Source organism: Rhincodon typus, chromosome 4, assembly GCF_021869965.1.
Source record: "Rhincodon typus isolate 14 chromosome 4, sRhiTyp1.1, whole genome shotgun sequence".
Classification (NCBI taxonomy): Eukaryota; Metazoa; Chordata; class Chondrichthyes; order Orectolobiformes; family Rhincodontidae; genus Rhincodon; species Rhincodon typus.
Window position 1 is genome coordinate 118,858,299 of NC_063335.1, and position 20,190 is coordinate 118,878,488.

General features: G+C 42.7%; 1 protein-coding gene across 1 annotated transcript in view; it reads right to left on the reverse strand.

The window, feature by feature from the left end:
- LOC109937679 (desmocollin-2-like) overlaps nt 1-20,190 on the reverse strand; it is a 36,451-nt gene that overhangs the window by 6,939 nt on the left and 9,322 nt on the right. Inside the window, exons 3-11 of the mRNA XM_048596216.1 lie at nt 19,681-19,883; nt 16,675-16,803; nt 15,638-15,793; nt 11,827-11,971; nt 8,829-9,001; nt 7,479-7,613; nt 6,106-6,291; nt 4,051-4,298; nt 1,378-1,520 (exon numbers count right to left, since the gene is read on the reverse strand). Coding sequence (XP_048452173.1) covers nt 1,378-1,520; nt 4,051-4,298; nt 6,106-6,291; nt 7,479-7,613; nt 8,829-9,001; nt 11,827-11,971; nt 15,638-15,793; nt 16,675-16,803; nt 19,681-19,883 — 1,518 coding nt within the window. The remainder of the gene's footprint in view (nt 1-1,377; nt 1,521-4,050; nt 4,299-6,105; nt 6,292-7,478; nt 7,614-8,828; nt 9,002-11,826; nt 11,972-15,637; nt 15,794-16,674; nt 16,804-19,680; nt 19,884-20,190) is intronic.

A 20,190-nucleotide genomic window follows, 5' to 3' on the forward strand; every position in this document is an offset into this window, starting at 1 on the left:
ATGAATGCATGAATGAATGCATGAATGAATGCATGAATGAATGCATGTTGAAATAATAGTCAGCTAACTAGGAATCAAGAAAACATGAATTCACCAATTCCACAAACGGAATCTCTAGCTTATGGCTGCATATGATCAGGAGTTATAAAATAAGAATGTGTTAGCTGCCATTGTCATGAACACAATTTCTCCTTTAAAATCAGAGACTGAGACCAGAGATGCAGAGATGCAGTGAACAGGGTTTAAGAGTTCCAGTTATATGCAATGGAAATGCATTAACTATTGCCTCCTCAGTCTGTGGAAAGTACGTTTAGTGTGACGGTCATGTGCACGCAGAAGAGCATGCCAGTAATTTTGAAAATAATCTTTTACTAATTTATGCTGGTTGTCAGAATCTTGCATTTATTTGCCATTCCCAAGTACCCTTGCAAAGGTGATAGGATGGAGGTAAAAGGGGTTGAACAAATGTGGCAAGAGATTTTCTCAGAAGGCTGGAGTCATTAGAACTCTCTTCTTGACAATGATCCTGGAATAGAGTCTTTGTATACTTTTAACAAAGAGGTTGGGCTGGGGGGAAGAGTTACTAAGGAAGAACCTCTTTTGCACTGTAAGCAATAATGGCCTGAGACTATGAAGGTGGTATAAAAATGAAATCCATGGTTTAAAGTGGAAATTGCACAGGCAATCCCTGATGGAAATATATTTGAGGCCACACAGAGGAGTGAATTGACTAGGCTGCTCTACAGAGAGGGCGTACCCGCTCAACAGGCCAAAAATGACTTCCTTTTGTTCCATGGCTCTTCAAAGCTTCTGGCTACTTTTTCTCATTGTTGTTCAGCAGGAATTATGGCCCTTGCATGCACCCAAATATCAGGATGGGTGGAGCCACACACACATACTATGCATGCTCCAACGGCGAGAGAGAGGAGTGGGGGGGGAAAGAAGAGAAAGAGGTGGAGAACAGGAACAAAAAAACTACACTAATTACGTCACCGAGGCCAGGCGCCAACTCTGACACCTCCTGCGACCGACCCCTCGACCATGACCCTACCCCTGACCACCTAAACATCATCTCCCAGACTATCCATAACCTTATCACCTCAGGTGACGCTGCCTGGCCCACTGTGCTCCTCCAGCTCCACACTTATCACTACACTAATTAATTCTTCCACACCCTCACTATCTTCAGTCACAAAGTGCGAGAAACTCAGTGGGTAGTTGACACAGCTCAAAGCCATGTATATCCAAATGCTGAGCACATATATACAGATCAACATCTGTTTGCATTTTCTTAATAAAGAAATGGCAAACAATTCCATTCAGTACATTTTCCCCCAATTATTACAATATAAAAAGACACATCAGGTTTGTACTTACTGTTTTCTATGGCCAGAACCGTAACATTGTACTTATTATGTTTTACAAATTTAGACTCTCTGTCCAACACAGCAGTAGTTTTGATCTCACCAGTTTGTGAATCAATGGAAACCCAATCTGCAGGATCATTTAGTTTCCTGTACCTGGATAGCCAAATAAGAAATACAACATTTTAGAAGTTGCACTTATAAACCAGTGACCGAATAATCCTTCATTGACAGGCTTCCTGTTCCATTTGAATGGACACTTAGAGTTAGGGTTATGAAGTCATACTTATGAATCTTCAGCTGCCTAGGCACTGGAATTGCCTACCCAAAATTCTGTCTTGCTTGGTTCCTGTAAGGCACTCCTGAAAACGTATCCATCACTACAAGAGCAGGTCAAAGCCTACAAACTCTACAGCAAGTAACTCAGCTCTTGTCTGCTCAATGCCTGTTCTACGCAAGTCAGGAATGTGATGGTATATTTTCCACTTGCCTGGGTGAATGCAGTTCTAACAACACTCGAGAGGTCTGACACTGTCCAGGACAAAGCAGCCCACTTTTCTGGCATCCAATCTACCTCACTTACTGTGCCAGGGCAGCATGGTGGCTCAGTGGTTAGCACTGTTGCCTCACAATGCCAGGGACCTGGGTTCAATTCCACCCTCAGACGACTGTGTGTGGAGTTTAGACGTTCTCCCCGTGTCTGCGTGGGTTTCCTCCGGGTGCTCTGGTTTCCTCCCACAGTCCAAAGATGTGGAGGTTAGGTGGTTTGGCCATGCTAAATTGCCCATCACGTTCAGGATGTGTAGGTTAGGTGCATTAGCCATGGGAAACATAGGGACAAAAACAGAAGTTGCTGGAAAAGCTCAGCAGGTCTGGCAACTGATTTTTCTTCGCAGATGCTAACGTTTCGGGTCCGGTGACCCTTCCTCAGTACAGGGTAGAGAGGTGGGTCTGGGTAGGATGCTTAGAGGGTTGGTGTGGACTCAGTTAGCCGAATGGCCTGGTTCCACACTAAGGATTCAAATGATTCCATGAACACTCTTGCTCCGTCTATCACCAATGCTCAGTAGTGGCAGTGTGTACCAGCTGCAAGACGTATTGCAGTAATTCAGAACGGCTCCTCCAACAACATCTTCCAAACCAGTGACCTCTACTATCTAGGAGGAGAAGGGAAGCAGAAACAAAGGAACACCACAGTTTTCAAGTCCCCCTTCAAGCTACACAACACCCTGGTTTAAAATAATATTGTCAAATTACTAAGTCGAAATTCTGGAGCCCCCTAAAACTACCGAGAGGTCTCTACATGACAGGGACTGCAGCAGTTCATGAAGGCAGCTCACCACCACCTTCTCAAGGGATAATTAGGGATTGGGCAATAAATGCTGGCCTAGCCAGTGACACCCATATCCCATGACTGAATAAACTTCTTTGGTCAAGCTATTGGTTATCTGAGCTAATGTGTTTCGGGGTCATAATCTCCTTTATAGTCACCCCTGTGAAACATCTTGGAGATATTTAATTACATTGCAAATGAAATGCTACATAAAAAGTTGTGTTGTTGAGTGATGTAACAAGCCTGGCAGAAGATGTGACAATTCACTCCTGGATAATTCTGAACAGTAGCTATTCAAATAAGATGTTATAAATCCTTAAAATATAGTTTCTCAAAATTCCTTATTTGGAGTTATTAGTAAGGATCTTGTGATTATGACACTAGGTTTCAGATTCTTGTGTCATCTTCTCATCAGATTTTTTTTTAAAACTTGCGTAATTTTGATGTCTCTGCAAGACAGCAACTACACATTTATAGAACCCCTACAGTGTGGAAGCAGATCATTTGGCCCATCGAGTCCAGCCTGACCCTCTGAAGAGCATCCCAGCCAGATGCACACCCCTACCCTTTCCCCATACCAGCACATTGCCTATGGCCAATTCACCCAGCTTCCATATTCCTTGACACTCGCTAATTTAGTATGGCCAATCCACCTAACATGCACATCTTTCGACTATGGGAGGAAACCCACGCAGACACGGGGAGAATGTGCACACTCAACAAAGACAGTCACCAGAGGATAGAATTGAATCCAGGTCCCTGGCGCTGAGGCAGTGCTAACCACTGAGCCACTGTGCTACCTCTTTACAAAAACAGAAGTTGCTAGAAAAGCTCAGCAGGTTTGGTAGCATCTGTGAAAAACATATCAGAGTTAGCGTTTCGGGTCCGGTGACCCTTCCTCGGGACTGATGGCAGCTGGGAAAACATGGATTTATATGTAGAAAATAGGGAGGGGGATGGGATAGGGAGTAAATAATAGGATAGAGTCCAGAGCAATTGGATAGACAAAGGAGTTGGTAACTCTTTAATCTGTCTTATTACATAGCAACATCTAGTTCAGTTTGCACAATTTACCTGCACACAATGCATAAAGAGAAGCAAGTTGAGACATTCTGCTTGATAGCTTGATTTATTGACTTTCAAAGCCTTAACAGAAACAGGCCATTCAGCACATCTGGTACCCGATCTCCCATCCCATTATATTGAATGTCATCCAGATGCCCTTCTATTTCTTCCTCTGCTTCACGTAGACACCACAAAACTGCAGCTTTTCAGTGCATGCCACTATTGCCTTCCTTAGATAGGGGCCTGGTCTTCTTACTTTACCTTCAAGTCGATAATAAGCAATCTTACCTGATGCCATCGCTGCTTTGAGTCTCAGGATCCCTTGCTACATATGAGCCCAAAATTCTCCCAATTTCCACATTCTCCTTTGTCCAGATTTGTTTGACAGCAGGCTCAAATTCTGGACCTTCGTCTACATTCACAACATTGACTACTACTGAAGCAGTTTGTCTAGAGGCAGAAATTCCAATCAGTGGAACCTCATTTTCCACTGCAATTTCCAATGGGATTGTTTGTGTTTTCTCATGATCCAAGGGCTATGAAACAGATAGGAAAGATTAAATTAAAACACTTGAATCACGTCAAAACAATTAATCCTGCAAGACGCCGTTAAAATGGATCATTACATACATACAAATTCACTTTTATTGATTGGTAGTACTGGATGCAAGCACTTTAGAATTACACATGTTATGTAAAAAGGCAATAGGTAAATCAATTTCTGTCCTAAAGCTGCTGCAGTGTTCCATAAAGCCCAAAGCAAGCTAGAGGAACATCACTTCATTTCCTCCTATAATTCTTTACAATCTTTGAGTCCAATAACTTCAGACCAACTTTGTCCATCGTTTTGATTACAAACTCCTCTTGGAGACATGGTAAGATGAAACCAAGAACTGTGGATACTGGAGATGTGAAACAAAATCAGAAGTTTCTGGAGAAACTCAAGTGGCAGCACCTGTACAGGGGGGAAAACAAAGTCAAGTCCAGTGACCCTTCATCAGTGCTCTGAAGGAGGGTCACTGGACTCAATTGTTTTTCTCTCTCTACAGATTTTGGTCTTTTTGGCAATTTTCCACCTGCTGGTCTTTCCCCCTTTTTTCCCCCCTCAACAGCATAAAATACATCACTTTTCCAGCCCACTTCAGTTCCAATGAAGGGGTACGTTAGACTCAAAGCATTAACTTTGTTTCTCATAGTCATAGATTCATACAGCACAGAAACAGACCATTTGGTCCAACTCAGCCACACCGACCAAACATCCCAATTTGATCTAGTCCCATTTGCCTCTCTCCACAAGTGTTGATAGATCTGCCAAGATTCCCCACAGCTTTCTAATTTTATACTACAGCAAGGTAAAAATGTGGTTTCTTCTGTCCACCACTTTCATTCTCACCAAAACAACTATATGAAATTGATATGAAATCATTCTAAGAACACTTGATAGATTGTAGGAATTAGTTTCTTAAAAAAAAAATGAAATAAACGGTTCCAAACGTTATTGGAAGAAATCCAACCGGTGTGTTAAGTGAGAGATAGACACTGGTATTTCCAATAAAAATAAATCAACAAAGTGACGAAAAGTAAACTGGCTTAGGCTGCTTTTGGAGGTTTGAGAGCAGTTTTGGGCCCCATAATCAAAGGATCACGTTAGACTGAAAGCATTACTTGTTTCTCTCTCCACAAATGTTGAATGATTTGCCAAGATTCTTCAGCCTCTTGTTGCCTTTGAGGGGTTCCAGAGTGGGTTTACAAGAATATTCCCAAAAATGAACAGTTTGTCATATGAGGAGCAATTGAGGACTCTGGGTCTCTACTTAGTGGAGTTCAGAAGGATGAGAGGGATCTCAGTGAAACTTGCAGAATACTGAAAAGGTCTGGATAGAGTGGGTGTGAAAAGGATGTTTTCACCAGTGGGAGAGACTAGGACACAAGGGCACAGCCTCACAGTGAAGGGGTGACCCTTTAGAACTGAGATGACGAGGAATTTCTTCAGCCAGAGGGTGGTGAATCTGTGGAACTCATTGCTGCAGAAGACTGTAGAGGCCATGTCATTGACTGCATTTAGGACAGAGATAGATAGGCTCGATGAGTAAGGGGGTCAAGGGTTACAGGGAGAAGGCAGGAGAATGGGATTGAGAAACACATCAGTTGTGATCAAACTCAATAAGCTAAATAACCTCAATCTGCTCATATATCATATGGTCTTATGACCTCTAAAATTAGTCAAAGATCAAAAATTCAGCCTTGTTTTCATGGCAATGGCATTTGAAGATTTCCAAGTTGAACGTTTCATGGACATCCCAGCAATAATGATTTGCTACACAATCTCAAACACTTGCTTACCTTTACAATGTACAAGAGACCATCATTGGTCTTGGGATCAGTTACAACTTTAAAATTTCCATTGCTGTCCCCATTAATGATAGTGAACACAGCTCTGCTTGCGTTTGTGTTCTCCAAGTCCTGATCAATAACTGTCATTCGGAGGATCATCACATCACTTACACTCTCGTTAGCATAAACGGTATACTGAAGCGAGACAAAAAATAAACTTTAATCTTAAAAAAAAAAAATTCAATTTCTTTTCAGTCAATATACTAAGTTTAACAATTCTGAGAAATGGTAAAATCTTCATCAATAACACAGGTGTTAATACACGTTTGAGGGGAGGTAGAAGAAAACTGGAAATCTGAATTCTGAAATCAAATAGTCATAACTCAAAATCACAAAAGGGTTTCAAAACCCAAAATATACAAGTGCAAAATTCTTTCAAGTAACACTTTTCACTCAGCAACTAGTTAGGGTCTGGAATCCGCTGCCTGGAAACGTGGAGGGGGCAGGTTCAATTGAGGCATTGAAGAGGGACATTGGATGGTTATTTGGATAGAAATGGTACGCAGTGATATTGGGAAAAGACAGGAGGGAACGGAACCAGTGATGGCACAATGGGCTGAATGGCCTCCTTCTGTCATAGTAATTCTGTGAAGACATGGATGGAACCATGAGCAGCTATAATGCTTTCAATAAGTGATGAAAACTTCAAAAATATTAAGCACTTTTTAGTCCAACGTCAATGTTTTGCTGATGATCGACCACACTTTCCATAATTTTACACAGACAATAATAAGTTTAAATTTTAAAAACCAAGGTGCAGATTGTAACAAAATGGTAAATGACGAGGTAGTTCACGATAAAACACAAAACCAAACATCTTCTGGTGGTAAAAACTGGAAGCCATTTCAAGGACTGGCTTCCTTAGAACAGAGAAGATTTCAAGACTTAGGACAGAACGGCAGGAGAATGGCCCCAAGACAATGTTCAATGTTCAGTCAGACAGCTAGTACAGATATGACAGGCCAAATGGCCTCCTTCTGGTCAGTAACCAGAAGTCACAGGTGGTAAGAAGCCAAGAGGAATGACATGGAGCATTTTATACCAAGAGCTGGAATACAGTCAAGGAAATTAAAAATGGTGGAGAACAGCAATTTAATAATAACTTTCAACAAGGAATTGGATAATTGCTTGAAGGATAGAAAACCATGGAGAGAAAGAAAAGGTGGAACCAACTGAAATGCTCTATAATGGACAACCAAAGAGTAGTGAGCTGACTGTGCTCTCTCTAGGCAACAAACCTTCACTGATACCCACGTCAGGCCAGAAGAATAACAACATATTTTATTCATTTATTTATACTGAATAAATTTTCCACAACTTACTTTGTTGACCTTAAATGTCGGAGCATGGTCATTCACATCGGTAACGTGCACAATAACAGTTCCTGGAGAAGATAGTCCATAAGATTTCCCATCCAGGTCTCTCACCTCGACCGAGAGTGTGTAAGTGTCCTGCTCCTGGAAATATTTGAACATGAAACAATGCCACACAATGATAATTTGCAAATTTTTAAACTCAAAACTGTCCTGTTCCATAGAAACAATCAATGGGCCCTTTTAAGACTGCTCTGCTGTTCAAAAGATTATGGCAGACACACACAGACTCAGGTAAGGAATTCAGATTTTTCACAACAGATGAATTTTGTTTTAAATTCTGCCCTAATTAACCAGCCCCTTATTCTGAACTCATCCCAATGCTCTATATTCTCCAGCCAAGTCAGCTGGCAAGCAGTAACAAAAATCAGAAATTGCTGGGAAAACTCAACAGGTCTGGCAGCATCTGTGGAGAGAAAGCAGAGTTAATTTTTTCAGGTCCAGTGAGCATTCTTCAGAAGTCACTGTGGCAGCATACTCTTACCAGATCATAGAACTGCTCTCTCATTAGAGAGGGAGGTAACCGGTGATGATTTAACCTGAGGGCCACCACACTTCAGGGTTAGGGGAGAGGTGAAGGAGGACAGTCCTTCACTGTAACGTCAGCTGGTGATGGGAATTAAACCCACAGTGCTGGCATCATAGTGCTTCCCTAACCAACTGTCCAGCCAACTGAGCTGAACCAAACCCCCATCTTCTGAACTGGACCCAAAACGTTAACTCTGCTTTCTCTCCAAAGATGCTGCCAGATCTGTGGAGGTTTTATAGCAATTTTTGATTTTCTTTCTGATTTCTTTGTTTCTTTTTGCAGTGGGTGGGGGGGATTTGCAAGTTAAAAAGCTGAATTTGATGAGGCTGACCGATACTCATGCACTCAACTGAATTAAAACACATTTGAGGGAAATGAGACAGTCAGTACCTTTGGACAATGAAAGACATCATGTGATGGAAAATAAAACATTTCAGAGGATATAGCTCCCAAAGCTCTCCATCATTGGGGATTTTCATTGTCTCATTCATCAAAAACAGACTTGCATCATCCAATTTCCTCTTTCAGACGTAAATTGATGGGCTGTGAATTTCAAACTTCAACTTTTGCACTCTTATAGCCAAAAAATATAATGCTTTAGTTTTATTTGTGCACTGGATGGGTCCAGCATTCAGTACCCATCTCCAAATGCCCCGAAGGTGGTGGTGAGCTCTCTTCTCCAACAGCTACAGTCCTTGCGATACAGGAACATTCACAACTCTGCCGAGAATCTCACTTTTGAAAAAAGAAGAGTTTGAAATCAAGCTTACTTCGCGGTCTAGTTTATCGGACTTGGTTTTAAGTTCGCCTGTGAGCTCATCAACAGAGAACAGTTGTCCAAACTTTGAGGATGGCTCCTGTAACAGAATCTTGTAACGAAGCATCGTATTTAAGGTATTGGGCTCATCAAGGTCAGTAGCATTAAGCTTATAGAAAGACGTACCTAAAATTGCAAGTGCAAAGGATAGTTAATAGCAGCTTTCAGGAAAAGTTACATCGAGACAGTTTTATAATAAAATAGACACCTCTAATTTTACACAGGCTCCTTGTCCACCCACTCAACAGTGATACACAGTTCACTTGCTAGTTAAGTTGAGGTCAATGACTTGCTAGCTTGGTTTTTGCTTGGTTCTGGAGTCACGTTTAGGCCAGACAGGGTAAGGACGGCTGATTTCTTTTCCTTAGCAAAAGAAATCTATCAGTCAACCACATGAGATTATTTTTGCCACAAAAGCAATGATGACCAGGTTCATAGTTTCTTGAAAGTAGAGTCCCAGGGAGACAGGATAGTGAAGAAAGCATCTGGTATGCTTGCTTTTATTGATTAGTGCATTGAGTATAGGTGTTGGGAGGTCATGTTGCAGCTGTACAGGACATTGGTTAGGCCATTTTTGGCACAGCGCATGCAATCCAGTTCTCCCCGCTATAGGAAGGATGTTGTGACACTTGAAAAGGGTTCAGAAAAGATTCACGAGGATGTTGCCAGGGTTTGAGGGAAAGGGAGAGGTTGAATAGGCCAGAGCTATTTTCCTTGGAGCAGTGGCTGAGGGGTGACCTTTTAGAGGTTTATAAAATCATGAGCAGCATGCATAAGGTGAATAAGATCATAAGAACCAGGACCAGGACCAGGAGTAGGCCAACTGGCCCACTGAGCCTGCTCTGCCATTCAATAAGATCATGCCTGATCTTTTCATGGTCTCAGCTCCACTTACCCACACCTCACCATAACCTTTAATTCCTTTACTGTTCAAAAAATCTTAGCTTTAAAAACATTCAATGAGGAAGCCTCAACTACATCACTGGGCAGGGAATTCCACAGATTCACAACCCTTTGGGTGAAGGCATTCCTCCTTAATTCTGTCCTTAACCTGTTCCCCCTTATTCTGAGGCAATGCCCTCTTGTTCTAGTTTCACCCAACAGTGGAAACAACCTCCCTGCGTCTATCAAAAAGGCAGCTCACCACCACTTTCTCAATGGCAACTAGGGATGGGCAAAGAAATGTTGGCCAGCCAGCAACACCCACATCCCACAAATAAATAGAAAGATTTTATAGAAACATATAAAATTATGAAGGGAATTGATAAGACTCCCTTCCCCTCCACACCACCCACACCCCCCCCTCCTTCTTATAATTTCCAGTGAATATAATCCCAGTCTACTCAGTCTCTCCTCATAAGCCAACCCTCCCATCTCTGGAATCAACCTAGTGAATCTCCCTTACACCCCCTCCAGTGCCAGTACATCCTTTCTCAAGTAAGGAGACCATAACTGCACACAGTACTCCAGGTGTAGCCTCACCAGCACCCTATACAGCTGCAACATAACCTCCCTGCTTTTAAACTCAATCCCTCTAGCAAGGGCAAAATTCCATTTGCCTTCTTAGTTACCTGTTGTACCTACAAACCAAGCTTCGGTGGTCCATGCACAAGGACATCCAGGTCATTCTGCACAGCAGCATGCTGCAATTTTCTACTGTTCAAATAATAGTACATTTTAACTGTTATTCCCACCAAAATGGATGACTTCACATTTATCAACATTGCATTCCATCTGCCAGACCTTTGCCCACTCACTTAAACTATCTATATCCCTCTGCCAACTTTCAGAGTCCTCTGCACACTTTACTCTAACACTCGTCTTAGTCTTATCTGCAAACTTTGACACAGTATATGTGATCCCCAACTCCAAATCATCTATGTAAATTGTAAAGAATTGTGGTTCTAACACTAACCCCTGAGGCACATCACTAGTCACTGTTTACCAACCAGAAAAGCTTTCATTTGTCCCCATTCTTTGCTTCCTGCTAGTTAACCAATCCACGATCCGTGCCAATACATTTCTTGTAACACTGAGCCTTTATCTTATACAGCAGCCTTTTGTGTGGAACCTTGTTGAATGCCTTCTGGAAATCCAGATACATCATATCTACTGGGTCCCCGTTGTCCACTGCACTCAATGTCTTCATAGAATTCCAGCAAATTAGTCAAGCGTGACCTGCCTTTCATGAACTCATGCTGCATCTGCCCAATGGGAAAATTTCTATCGACATGTCTTGCTATTTCTTCCTTGATGATAGATTCAAGCATTTTCCCCACTACAGAAGTTAAGCTAACAGGCCTACAATTCCCCATCTTTTGTCTACCACCTTTGTTAAACAGTGGCATCACATTTTCAGTTTTCCAATCTGCTGGAACTCCCCAGAGTCCAGCGAACTTGGGAAAATTACCACAAGAGCATTTGCTATTTCTCCCACCATCTCATCCCATCAAGGTCTTTTCCCCCCAATGTGTTGGGGGAGTCCAAAACTAGTGGTCATAGGTTTAAGGTGAGAGGGGAAGATTTAAAAAGGACCTAAGGGGCAACTTTTTAAATGCAGAGGGTGGTGCATGTATGGAATGAGCTACCAGAGGAAGTGGAGGAGGCTGGTATATTTACAACACATAAAAGGCATCTGAATGGGTACATGAATAGGAAAGATTGAGGGGAATATGGTCCAAGTGCTGGAACTAGATTCATTTAGGATATCTGGTCAGCATGGACGAGTTGGACCGAAGGGTGTGTTTCCATGCTCTACAGCTCTATGACCGTGACAGCTAAAGACTGGAACAATCTCCCTGGTGTACTTGTCAAGTTTCCAACTGGGCATTAAAGAGAACTCAAAAAGGAATATCACAGGACTGGTAGTCTTCAGCATCTCCAATTAGATTATTGATAACTGCAACTAAATACTTTCAATTATAAAATTCTTAAGGTCAATGTATCCTTACCAACTGGTGAACCTTCAGCTACATTTGCACTGAACTGCTCTTCAGTAAATTTCGGGGTATTATCATTCTCGTCATTTACTTTAACAGTCAGATCAAGAGGATATTCAGGAAAAAATCCCTCCTTAGTTCTTGCTGTTCCAATCAGCTGTAGAATTGAAGAGAAACTGTTACAATTTACCGATTATAACGTTATTCCTTTTTCACAAGCGTAAGCAAAATATAATCATGGAGGCCTACAGTACAGAAAAGGCCCTTCAGCCCATCAAGCCTGCACCCGTCAAAAACAAACACCTAACTATTCTCATCCCATTTTCCAGCATTTGGCCTGTAGCCTTGCATATCTAGGCATCACAAGTGTACATCTAAATACTTAACTGTCATGAGGGATTTCTACCTCTACCAGCCTTACAGGCAGTGTGCTCCAGACTCTCACCACCCATTTTTTTCCCCTCATATCACCTCTAAACTTCCTGCCCCTTACCTTAAATCTATGCCTTCTTCGTCATTGATCCCTCCACCAAAAGGAAAAAAGTTCTTTCCTATCCACCTTACCGACGCCCCTCAGTTTTGTACATCTCAACCACATGTCCCCCTCAGTCTCCTCTGCTCCAAGGAAAACAATTCCAGTTTGTCCAATCACTCCACAACAAACTCTCCAGCCCAGACAACATCCTGGTAAATCTCCTCTGCACTCGCTCCAGTGCTATCACAATGCTCCTATAATGCGGTTTCAAGAAATGCACATAATACTCCAGCTGTGGCTTAGCAATTCCAGCACAATCTCCCTGCTCTTAAATGTCTAATAAAGGCAAGTATCCCATTACCTTCTTAACCATTTTATTTACCTAAGCCACTACCTTAGCAGGCATGCACTCATCAAGTTTCTCTGATCTTCGCTGATTCCTACGTTCCTACAGTTCATCATGTATCCCCATGCTTTGTTTGTCCTGCCCAAGTGCATCACCTCACGTTTATCTGGATTGAATTCTATTTGTCTCTGACCAGCCCATCTATACCTTTATGTAGGTTAAGGCTATCCACCTCACTACTTACCACACCACCAATTTTTGGTATCATCTGCGAACTTACCGATCAACCCTCCTATATTCAAGTTTAAATCATTTTGTATAAACTACAAACAGCAAGGGGCCTAACACTGATCCCTGCACAACCCCACTGGCCACAGGCTCCAGTGACAAAAGCATCTCTCAAAAATTATTCTCCGTTTCCTGGCACTCAGCCAATTATGGATCCAATTAGCCAAATTTCCTTTCATCCCAAAAGCTCTTACCTTCACTATCAGTCTCCCATGTAGGACCTTATCAAAAGCCTTGCTGACATCCAAGTGGACTGTGTCGAATGTATTGCTCTCATCTACACACCCGGTCACCTCTTTGAAAAATTCAGTCAAGTTGGTCTGACATGACCTCCCTTTAACAAAATCACACTGTTCTTGATTGATCCCTGCCTCTCCAGGTACAGAATAACGGTCTCTGAATACCCACACAACAGGAAAAAAAAAATCTTCTGAACATTTAATTATTGCTGAAAAAATAAAAAAGACCTTTTGTTCAAGCCTTTCATGTTTCATTCATTAGGACACTTTGTAAGATTTCTGGTAGTGGTATTCTTGCAGATTGTCCTGATGAGCACAAGACAAAAAGCTTCATTAAAACGTATGATTTTTCAGCAGTGCTCAAGTTCTGTGCCACTATACAAACAGTTAATGTTTAGTGGCTTTGCTCCCTAACATTCTAATAAGAGCAAGATGAAGTTTTTCTCTCAGATGGTTGTGCACCTTTGGAACCACCACCTTGAGAAGGCCTGACCAACACAACTCCAGATCTACTCCAATTTGGGCTGACCCTTGCCTGCAACCTCTGCAATAGCCTAACAAGCCACTCAGATAAAGGCCAACTAGGGATGGTCAACCACTGCTGCTCCTGCTGGTTGCACCCACACCTTTTTATCTTTGAGTAGTGGTGGAAGCAGAGCCGTTCAGGACTTCAAAGAGAAAAAGTAGATAGATTCTTATTAAGCAATGGGGATGAAAGGTTATCCAGAGGGGGAATGCAGACTTGAGCTTACAATCTTTTTTCTATACCTTGCAATCACCAAACCTATTTTCTTTGGATATCATGTTTCAAAACTGTCCATAACCACCCTCCCCAGTGACTCTCTGAAATACCAAACCAGCATCCTCTACATCACCAGGCAGCTGAAGCCTCAGTCTTACGGCTGATCCTAAAGGTGACAGCTCCTATCTGTGCGAACTGTGTCAGTACTGCACCAGGACCGTGAATCTAGTGGTAAAAAGACCCTGGAAGAGGGCTTTGAACCCACACCACTTGACCGGAGGGGAAAACACGATACACGCAGCAAACATCCATTATAAAAATTATCAAATTTAGTAAATCTATTGAACTAATTTGAAGTGGTGGGGGCGGGGGGGTGCTGCAGAGCGATAGTCTAGTGGTATTATCACTAGACTATTCATCCAGAAACTCAACTAATGCTCTGGGGACCCAGGTTTGAATCCTGCCATAGGAGATGGTGAAATCGGAATTCGATTTAAAAAGAAAATCTGAAATAAAGATTCCACTGACAACCACGAAACCATTGTCAGGAAAACCCATCTGGCACACTAACGCCCTTCAGGGAAGGAAATCTGCCACCTTCACCTGGTCTGGCCTACATGCAACTCCAGACCCACAGCAACATGGTTGATTCTGAATTGCCGCCTCAAATGGTCTAGCAAGCCACCAAGTTCAAGGACAGGCAGTAAATGCTGGCTAGTGAGCCATGCCGATGTTCCATGAGTGAATTAAAAAAAAAGTTGACTTGCCTTAAAAAAAGGGTGTTTTGTCTTCAACAATGGTCTTTCTAACAATTCACCAAATTACTTTATGTATTCTGGAAGAGTCTAAAAACTGGATGTTAAGTTAGACGGATTTGTTCAATACTACTCAAGAAGATAAAAAGGTGTGGATCCAACTGGCAAGGGCAGCAGTTGTTGACCATCCCTAGTTGGTCTTTACCCGAGTGGCTTGTTAGGCTAATGCAGAGGTTGTAGGCAAGAGACAACCTAAATTGGAGTAGATCTGGAATTGCGTGTTGGTCAGGCAACACAAGGCAAGGACAGGAAGTTTTCTTCCCTAGAAGGACATCAGTGATAGCTTAATGGCCACCATCACCGAGACCAACTTTCAGTTCCAAATTTCTGTTAACGGAAAATAAATTCCACCAACTGTCATGCTGGGATTGCAACCCACATCCCCAGAGCATGATCAAACACAGAATGCTAGAGAAGCTCACCAGTTCTGGCAGCATCCATTCAGAGAAAAACAGTTAACATTTCAAGTCCAATAACACTCTTCTGAAGCAGAGTCACACTGGACTCAAAAGTGTTAACTGTTTCTCTCTCCACAGATACTGCCAGACCTGCAAAGTTTCCCCACAAGAGCTGGGTTTGTTTCAGATTTCCAGCATCCACTGTGTTTTGTTTCTCCCCAAGCATTAGCCTGGATTCTAGATTACTGATCCAATAACATTACCACGACACCACCTCCCTACCTAGTTACAAACCAGTAAACTACAGACTTTGTTTTCGAAGAGTTCATACTCAGTTCAATATGGAAACTTCAGCATTGCTATCTATTACAAGCAGCTGAAAACCTAACAAATGGTGACCTCTGTCACTTAGCTTAATCTCAAGTCATAAGATACGTCGCTCATTCAAGGTCTTGCTGCAAAAAGAACTTGACTCAGTCACTTTCTGCAAGTACAGATGAAGGCCAGTAGAGACACTTACTTTAAATGATTGGTACTCTTCACGATCCACAGGCTTCAACACAAATATTTTACCAGTCTTGGGGTCGATCTCGAAAAAACCCAAAGGAGGGCAATCCACTCCTTCCCCAGTAATTTTGTAGGACAACGTATAGTTCTGCTCAAACTCGGATTTTATCTGGGGAGAGAAAAAAAAAACCAAGAGTCAATTAAATTTTAACACAATCTGCCCTATTCACTCTTATGTACGCGCTGCCAGAGTGGCAGTAGAATAGATACCATTTGACAGAGGATGACAATGGATCCTGGTGAAATAAAGTGAAGGAGCGCCTCCAAGAGGGGAAACACCACCTGCACCAGATCATAACAACCGTCAGAGTCTTGCTTCCCATAGTTTCCAGGACCTCGTGTCGTGTGAAGTCAGAGTTAACTGAGGTTAGTGCAATCTAACATATGTAATATACCACCATTTGGGAATTTTGATTTTGATGTAGAATTAGATTGAGTCCAGTTTCAATTCCGCGAAGGGATAGTAGGAACCGCCGATGCTGGAGTCCGAGATAGGCTCGGTTCGCAACAAATGACAACACCTCCCGGTCACGAACCACTTCAACTCCCCCTCCCACTCCCTGGACGACATGTCCATCCTGGGCCTCCTCCAGTGTCACAATGATGCCACCCAGAAACTGGAGGAACAGCACCTCAAATTTCACCTTGAAACCCAACAACCCAATAGTCTCAATGTGGACTTTACAAGCTTCAAAAGCTCCCCACCCCTGACCCACAAGTTTCTCTCCTGAATCCAGAAGCCAACGCACTGAAAGTTCTCAAGGAGGAGCTATATATAATTCTAAGGGCTAGAGCAATCAAATGATAGGGGTAGAAAGCAGGAGCAGAATATAGAGTTGGATGATTAGCCATGATCTTATTGAAGGATGGAGCAGGCACACAGGGCTGAATGGCTGACATCTGCTCCTATTTGCTATGTGACTTGTCCACGACCAGCATCAATTGGGCTCATAACATTAGTTTGACTTGAATAAAAATGCTGCAACTTACAGTTTGAACATACTTGGGGTAAGGTCCAGGATCATTCTCAGTGACAGAAAACGGAAGAGGTCTCCACCTCCGTTTCTGACGTCGCAGTACAACCGCACGTCGGAATCGAATGAGTTCTCCTAATTTATGCTGAAAATAGGAAGCATGACACAAGGTAATGTTAATCCTATTCAGCTTCACAACCTCCGAGCTTTACAGACAAAGATACATTTGCTCAAAGAATGTCAATGAGAGAATCACAAGCTGCATTTACATCAAAGGCCCACAAACACAACTAAATGACTGGTCTTCACCCTCCCAGGGAGTGAGATGCTACCTGAGGGACACACGTGGACCAGGACACCAGGTAGAACTTCTACACTCAAATAGACCACAAGACGTTCTACATCCATTAGAATGGAAACTGATGGGGTTTTTGTTTTAGGTTCATAGTTTCTTGAAAGTAGAGTTGCAGGTAGACAGGATAGTGAAGGTAGTGTTTGGTACGCTTTCCTTTATTAGTAAGTGCATTGAGTATAGAGTTGGGAGATCATGTTGCAGCTGTACAGGACATTGGTTAGGCCACTTTTGGAATACTGCATTCAACTTCTGGTCTCCCTGCTACAGGAGGGATGTTGTGAAACTTGAAAAGGGTTCAGAAAAGATTTACAAGGATGTTGCCCGGGCTGGAGGGATTCAGCTATAGGGAGAGGCTGAATAGGCTGGGGCTATTTTATCTGGAGCATCGGAGGCTGAGGGTTGACCTTAGAGGTTTATAAAATCATGAGAGGCATGGATAGGGTGAATAGCCAAGGTCTTTTCCCCAGGGTAGCAGAGTCCAAAGCTAGAGGGCAAAGGTTTAAATAAAGATTTTAAAAAGGACCTAAGGGACAACTTTTTCACTTAGACGGTGGTGCACGTATGAAATGAGCTGCCAGAGGAAGTGGAGGCGGCTGGTACAATTACAATATTAAAAAGGCATCTGGATGGGTATATGAACAGTAGGGATTTAGAGGGATATGGGCCAAATGCTAACAAACGCGACTGGATTAATTTAGGATAACTGGTCAGCATGGATGAGTTGAACTGAAAGGTTTGTTTCCATGCTGTATATCACTATGACTCTACACAAGTTGATTTATAGAGATGTAATCCAACACTTGTACGCAAGTGTCTGGCTCAAGGGTAGGAACACTATGACTAAGCCACAAAGGCCCACAGTCCTAGAATCATAGAATTCCTATAGTATGGAAGCAGTCCATTCGGCCCCTCAAATCCACATCAACCCTCCAAAGAGCATCCCAGCCAGACCCATCCTCCCCCTACATCCCTACAGCTAATCTACCTAAACTGAACACTATGGACAATTTAGCACGGCCAATCTACCTAACCTGCATGTCTTCGGACCGTGGGAGGAAACCCAGGCAGACGTGAGGAGAACAATGCAAATTCCACACAGACAGTGGCCTGAACATGGAACCCACATCCCTGGTGCTGTGAAGCAGCAGTGCTAACTACTGTGCCATCTTGATCTAACATTTCATCTGAAAGGCACTCACTCAGGGAGTGAGTCTGCATTATGTGCTCATGCCTCGAAGTGTTTTTTTTAAAATTAATTCACAGGATGTGGGCATCACTGGCTGGGCTGGCACTTATTACCAAATCTTAACAGCTCAGGGGGCAGTTAAACCACATTGCTGTAGGTTGGAGTCACATGGAGGTCAGGCCAGGTGATGACAACAATTTCCTTCCCTAAAAAGGGGCATTAGTGAATCAGATGCATTTTCTGATAACCGGCTGTGGTTTCATGGTCATTATTTGACTCTTGATCCTAGAGATTATTGTTGAATTCAAATTCCATCACTCGTCCCAGCAGGATTCGAACCCAGAATCCCAGAACATTGCCTGGGTCTGGATTGACAGCCTGGAAATGATAGACTGTCACCCTCTCCGAGGAAGTTAGAATCTCAAGGGCAAGTCCACCCTACTGAGCCGTAAGTCGACACCAATTTACAAAATGATAAATCAACAGAACCATTGTAGTAAAAGCCCTAGGAACAGAATTCCAGGCTCTAGAATAGTGGTGGAATATCAGTAAACTCTTCTCTCCTCCCTTCCCCACTCCCACACCCTCCAAACCTCGCCACCCACCCCCGCCCCAAGCGGGAGATCAGAGCTCGAGCCTCCCGAATAATGGGCTGATACAGTAAGACAGCTACACCAGTGAAAGCATAGTCATCCCTGGCCATTGTACCTGGAAAGTCTAGCTGGAATTAAAGTGGTTACGTCCTGGTCGCACGAAAGCTCTCAAACAGCCGTGAGTACAATCCAGAGTCAGAGGCCCCTCAGCCCATCTGGTCTGTGCCAACCTCTCCACACTAGTCCCACCTGCCTGTACTTGGCCAATAGCCTTGAATTTTAGCACGTTTCAAGTGCTCATCTACATACTTTTTAAAAAGGTTGTGAGGTTACCTGTATCAACGATCCTTCCAGGCAGTGCATTCTAGACCCCCACTTGAATGTTTAGCACAAACAATTTTGCAGAGTTCCACAGTAGACCCCACTACCCTCTGGGTGAAACAAAAAAAAGGTTTCCTCACGCCCTTTCTAAATCTTTCAACTTAAATTGATGCACCCTATTATTGGTCCTTCTACATGGGCAATAGCTCCTTTGTATTCACCTTGCCCATGCCCCTCATAAACCTTACACACCTTTATCAGGTCCCCCTCAGTCTTCTATGCTACCAAGAAAATAACTAGAGCCTATCGAGTCTTTCTTCAATGCAAAAAGAAAAATGCTCCATCCCAGGCAACAACTTGGTGAATTAGTCTACTGGAAGCAAAAACAAGTAGCACAGCAAACGGGTTCGTTTTTCCCCCAAACAAGAAACAGCACGGTCATATTATCATTTCCTGTGGGACTCGGTAACACTAACTTCCACTAACGTTCAACCTAATTAACCATTACTGAGCACAGTTCACTGAAGTCACGGGGGTAGGGATTAAAAAATAAAGCAAGTTGTTCACCTGTGGGTTTGGCTGAATCAACAAATGCACTCGAATTGTGCAATGCGCCATGGTCACTGCATCTTGTACATTAATCTTAAAACTCCGTTGTTCACTGATATGCAGAGCTCGAGTTGCACGTAAGGAGCCATCAAGCTTCACAGCAAAATCTGGATCATCGGTGCTTATTTGTAATATATCTTTTTGACAATGTTCTAAATTCACTGCGTTAAAAAAGTCAAAACAGAAAGGACATGGTTATTTATTAATTCATGTTTCCTAGCTTGATGCTAGCAGAACTGCCTCTTGAAGTCTTCCATGCAATGTAGTTAGAGAATAACAAATAGAAAAGAAGTATACATACATAAAAATGCAAGGGATAGAATAAGACTGGTATCAACAGACCCTCATTTCCAAAATTCGTAGGACAATAACTAAACAATTATGAAACATAAGTCTTTAATTCAGCTCCACACACATGAAATGATTTACAGTAAGCCCCCTAAATTCCTGTGAAGCAGTCACTGGGAT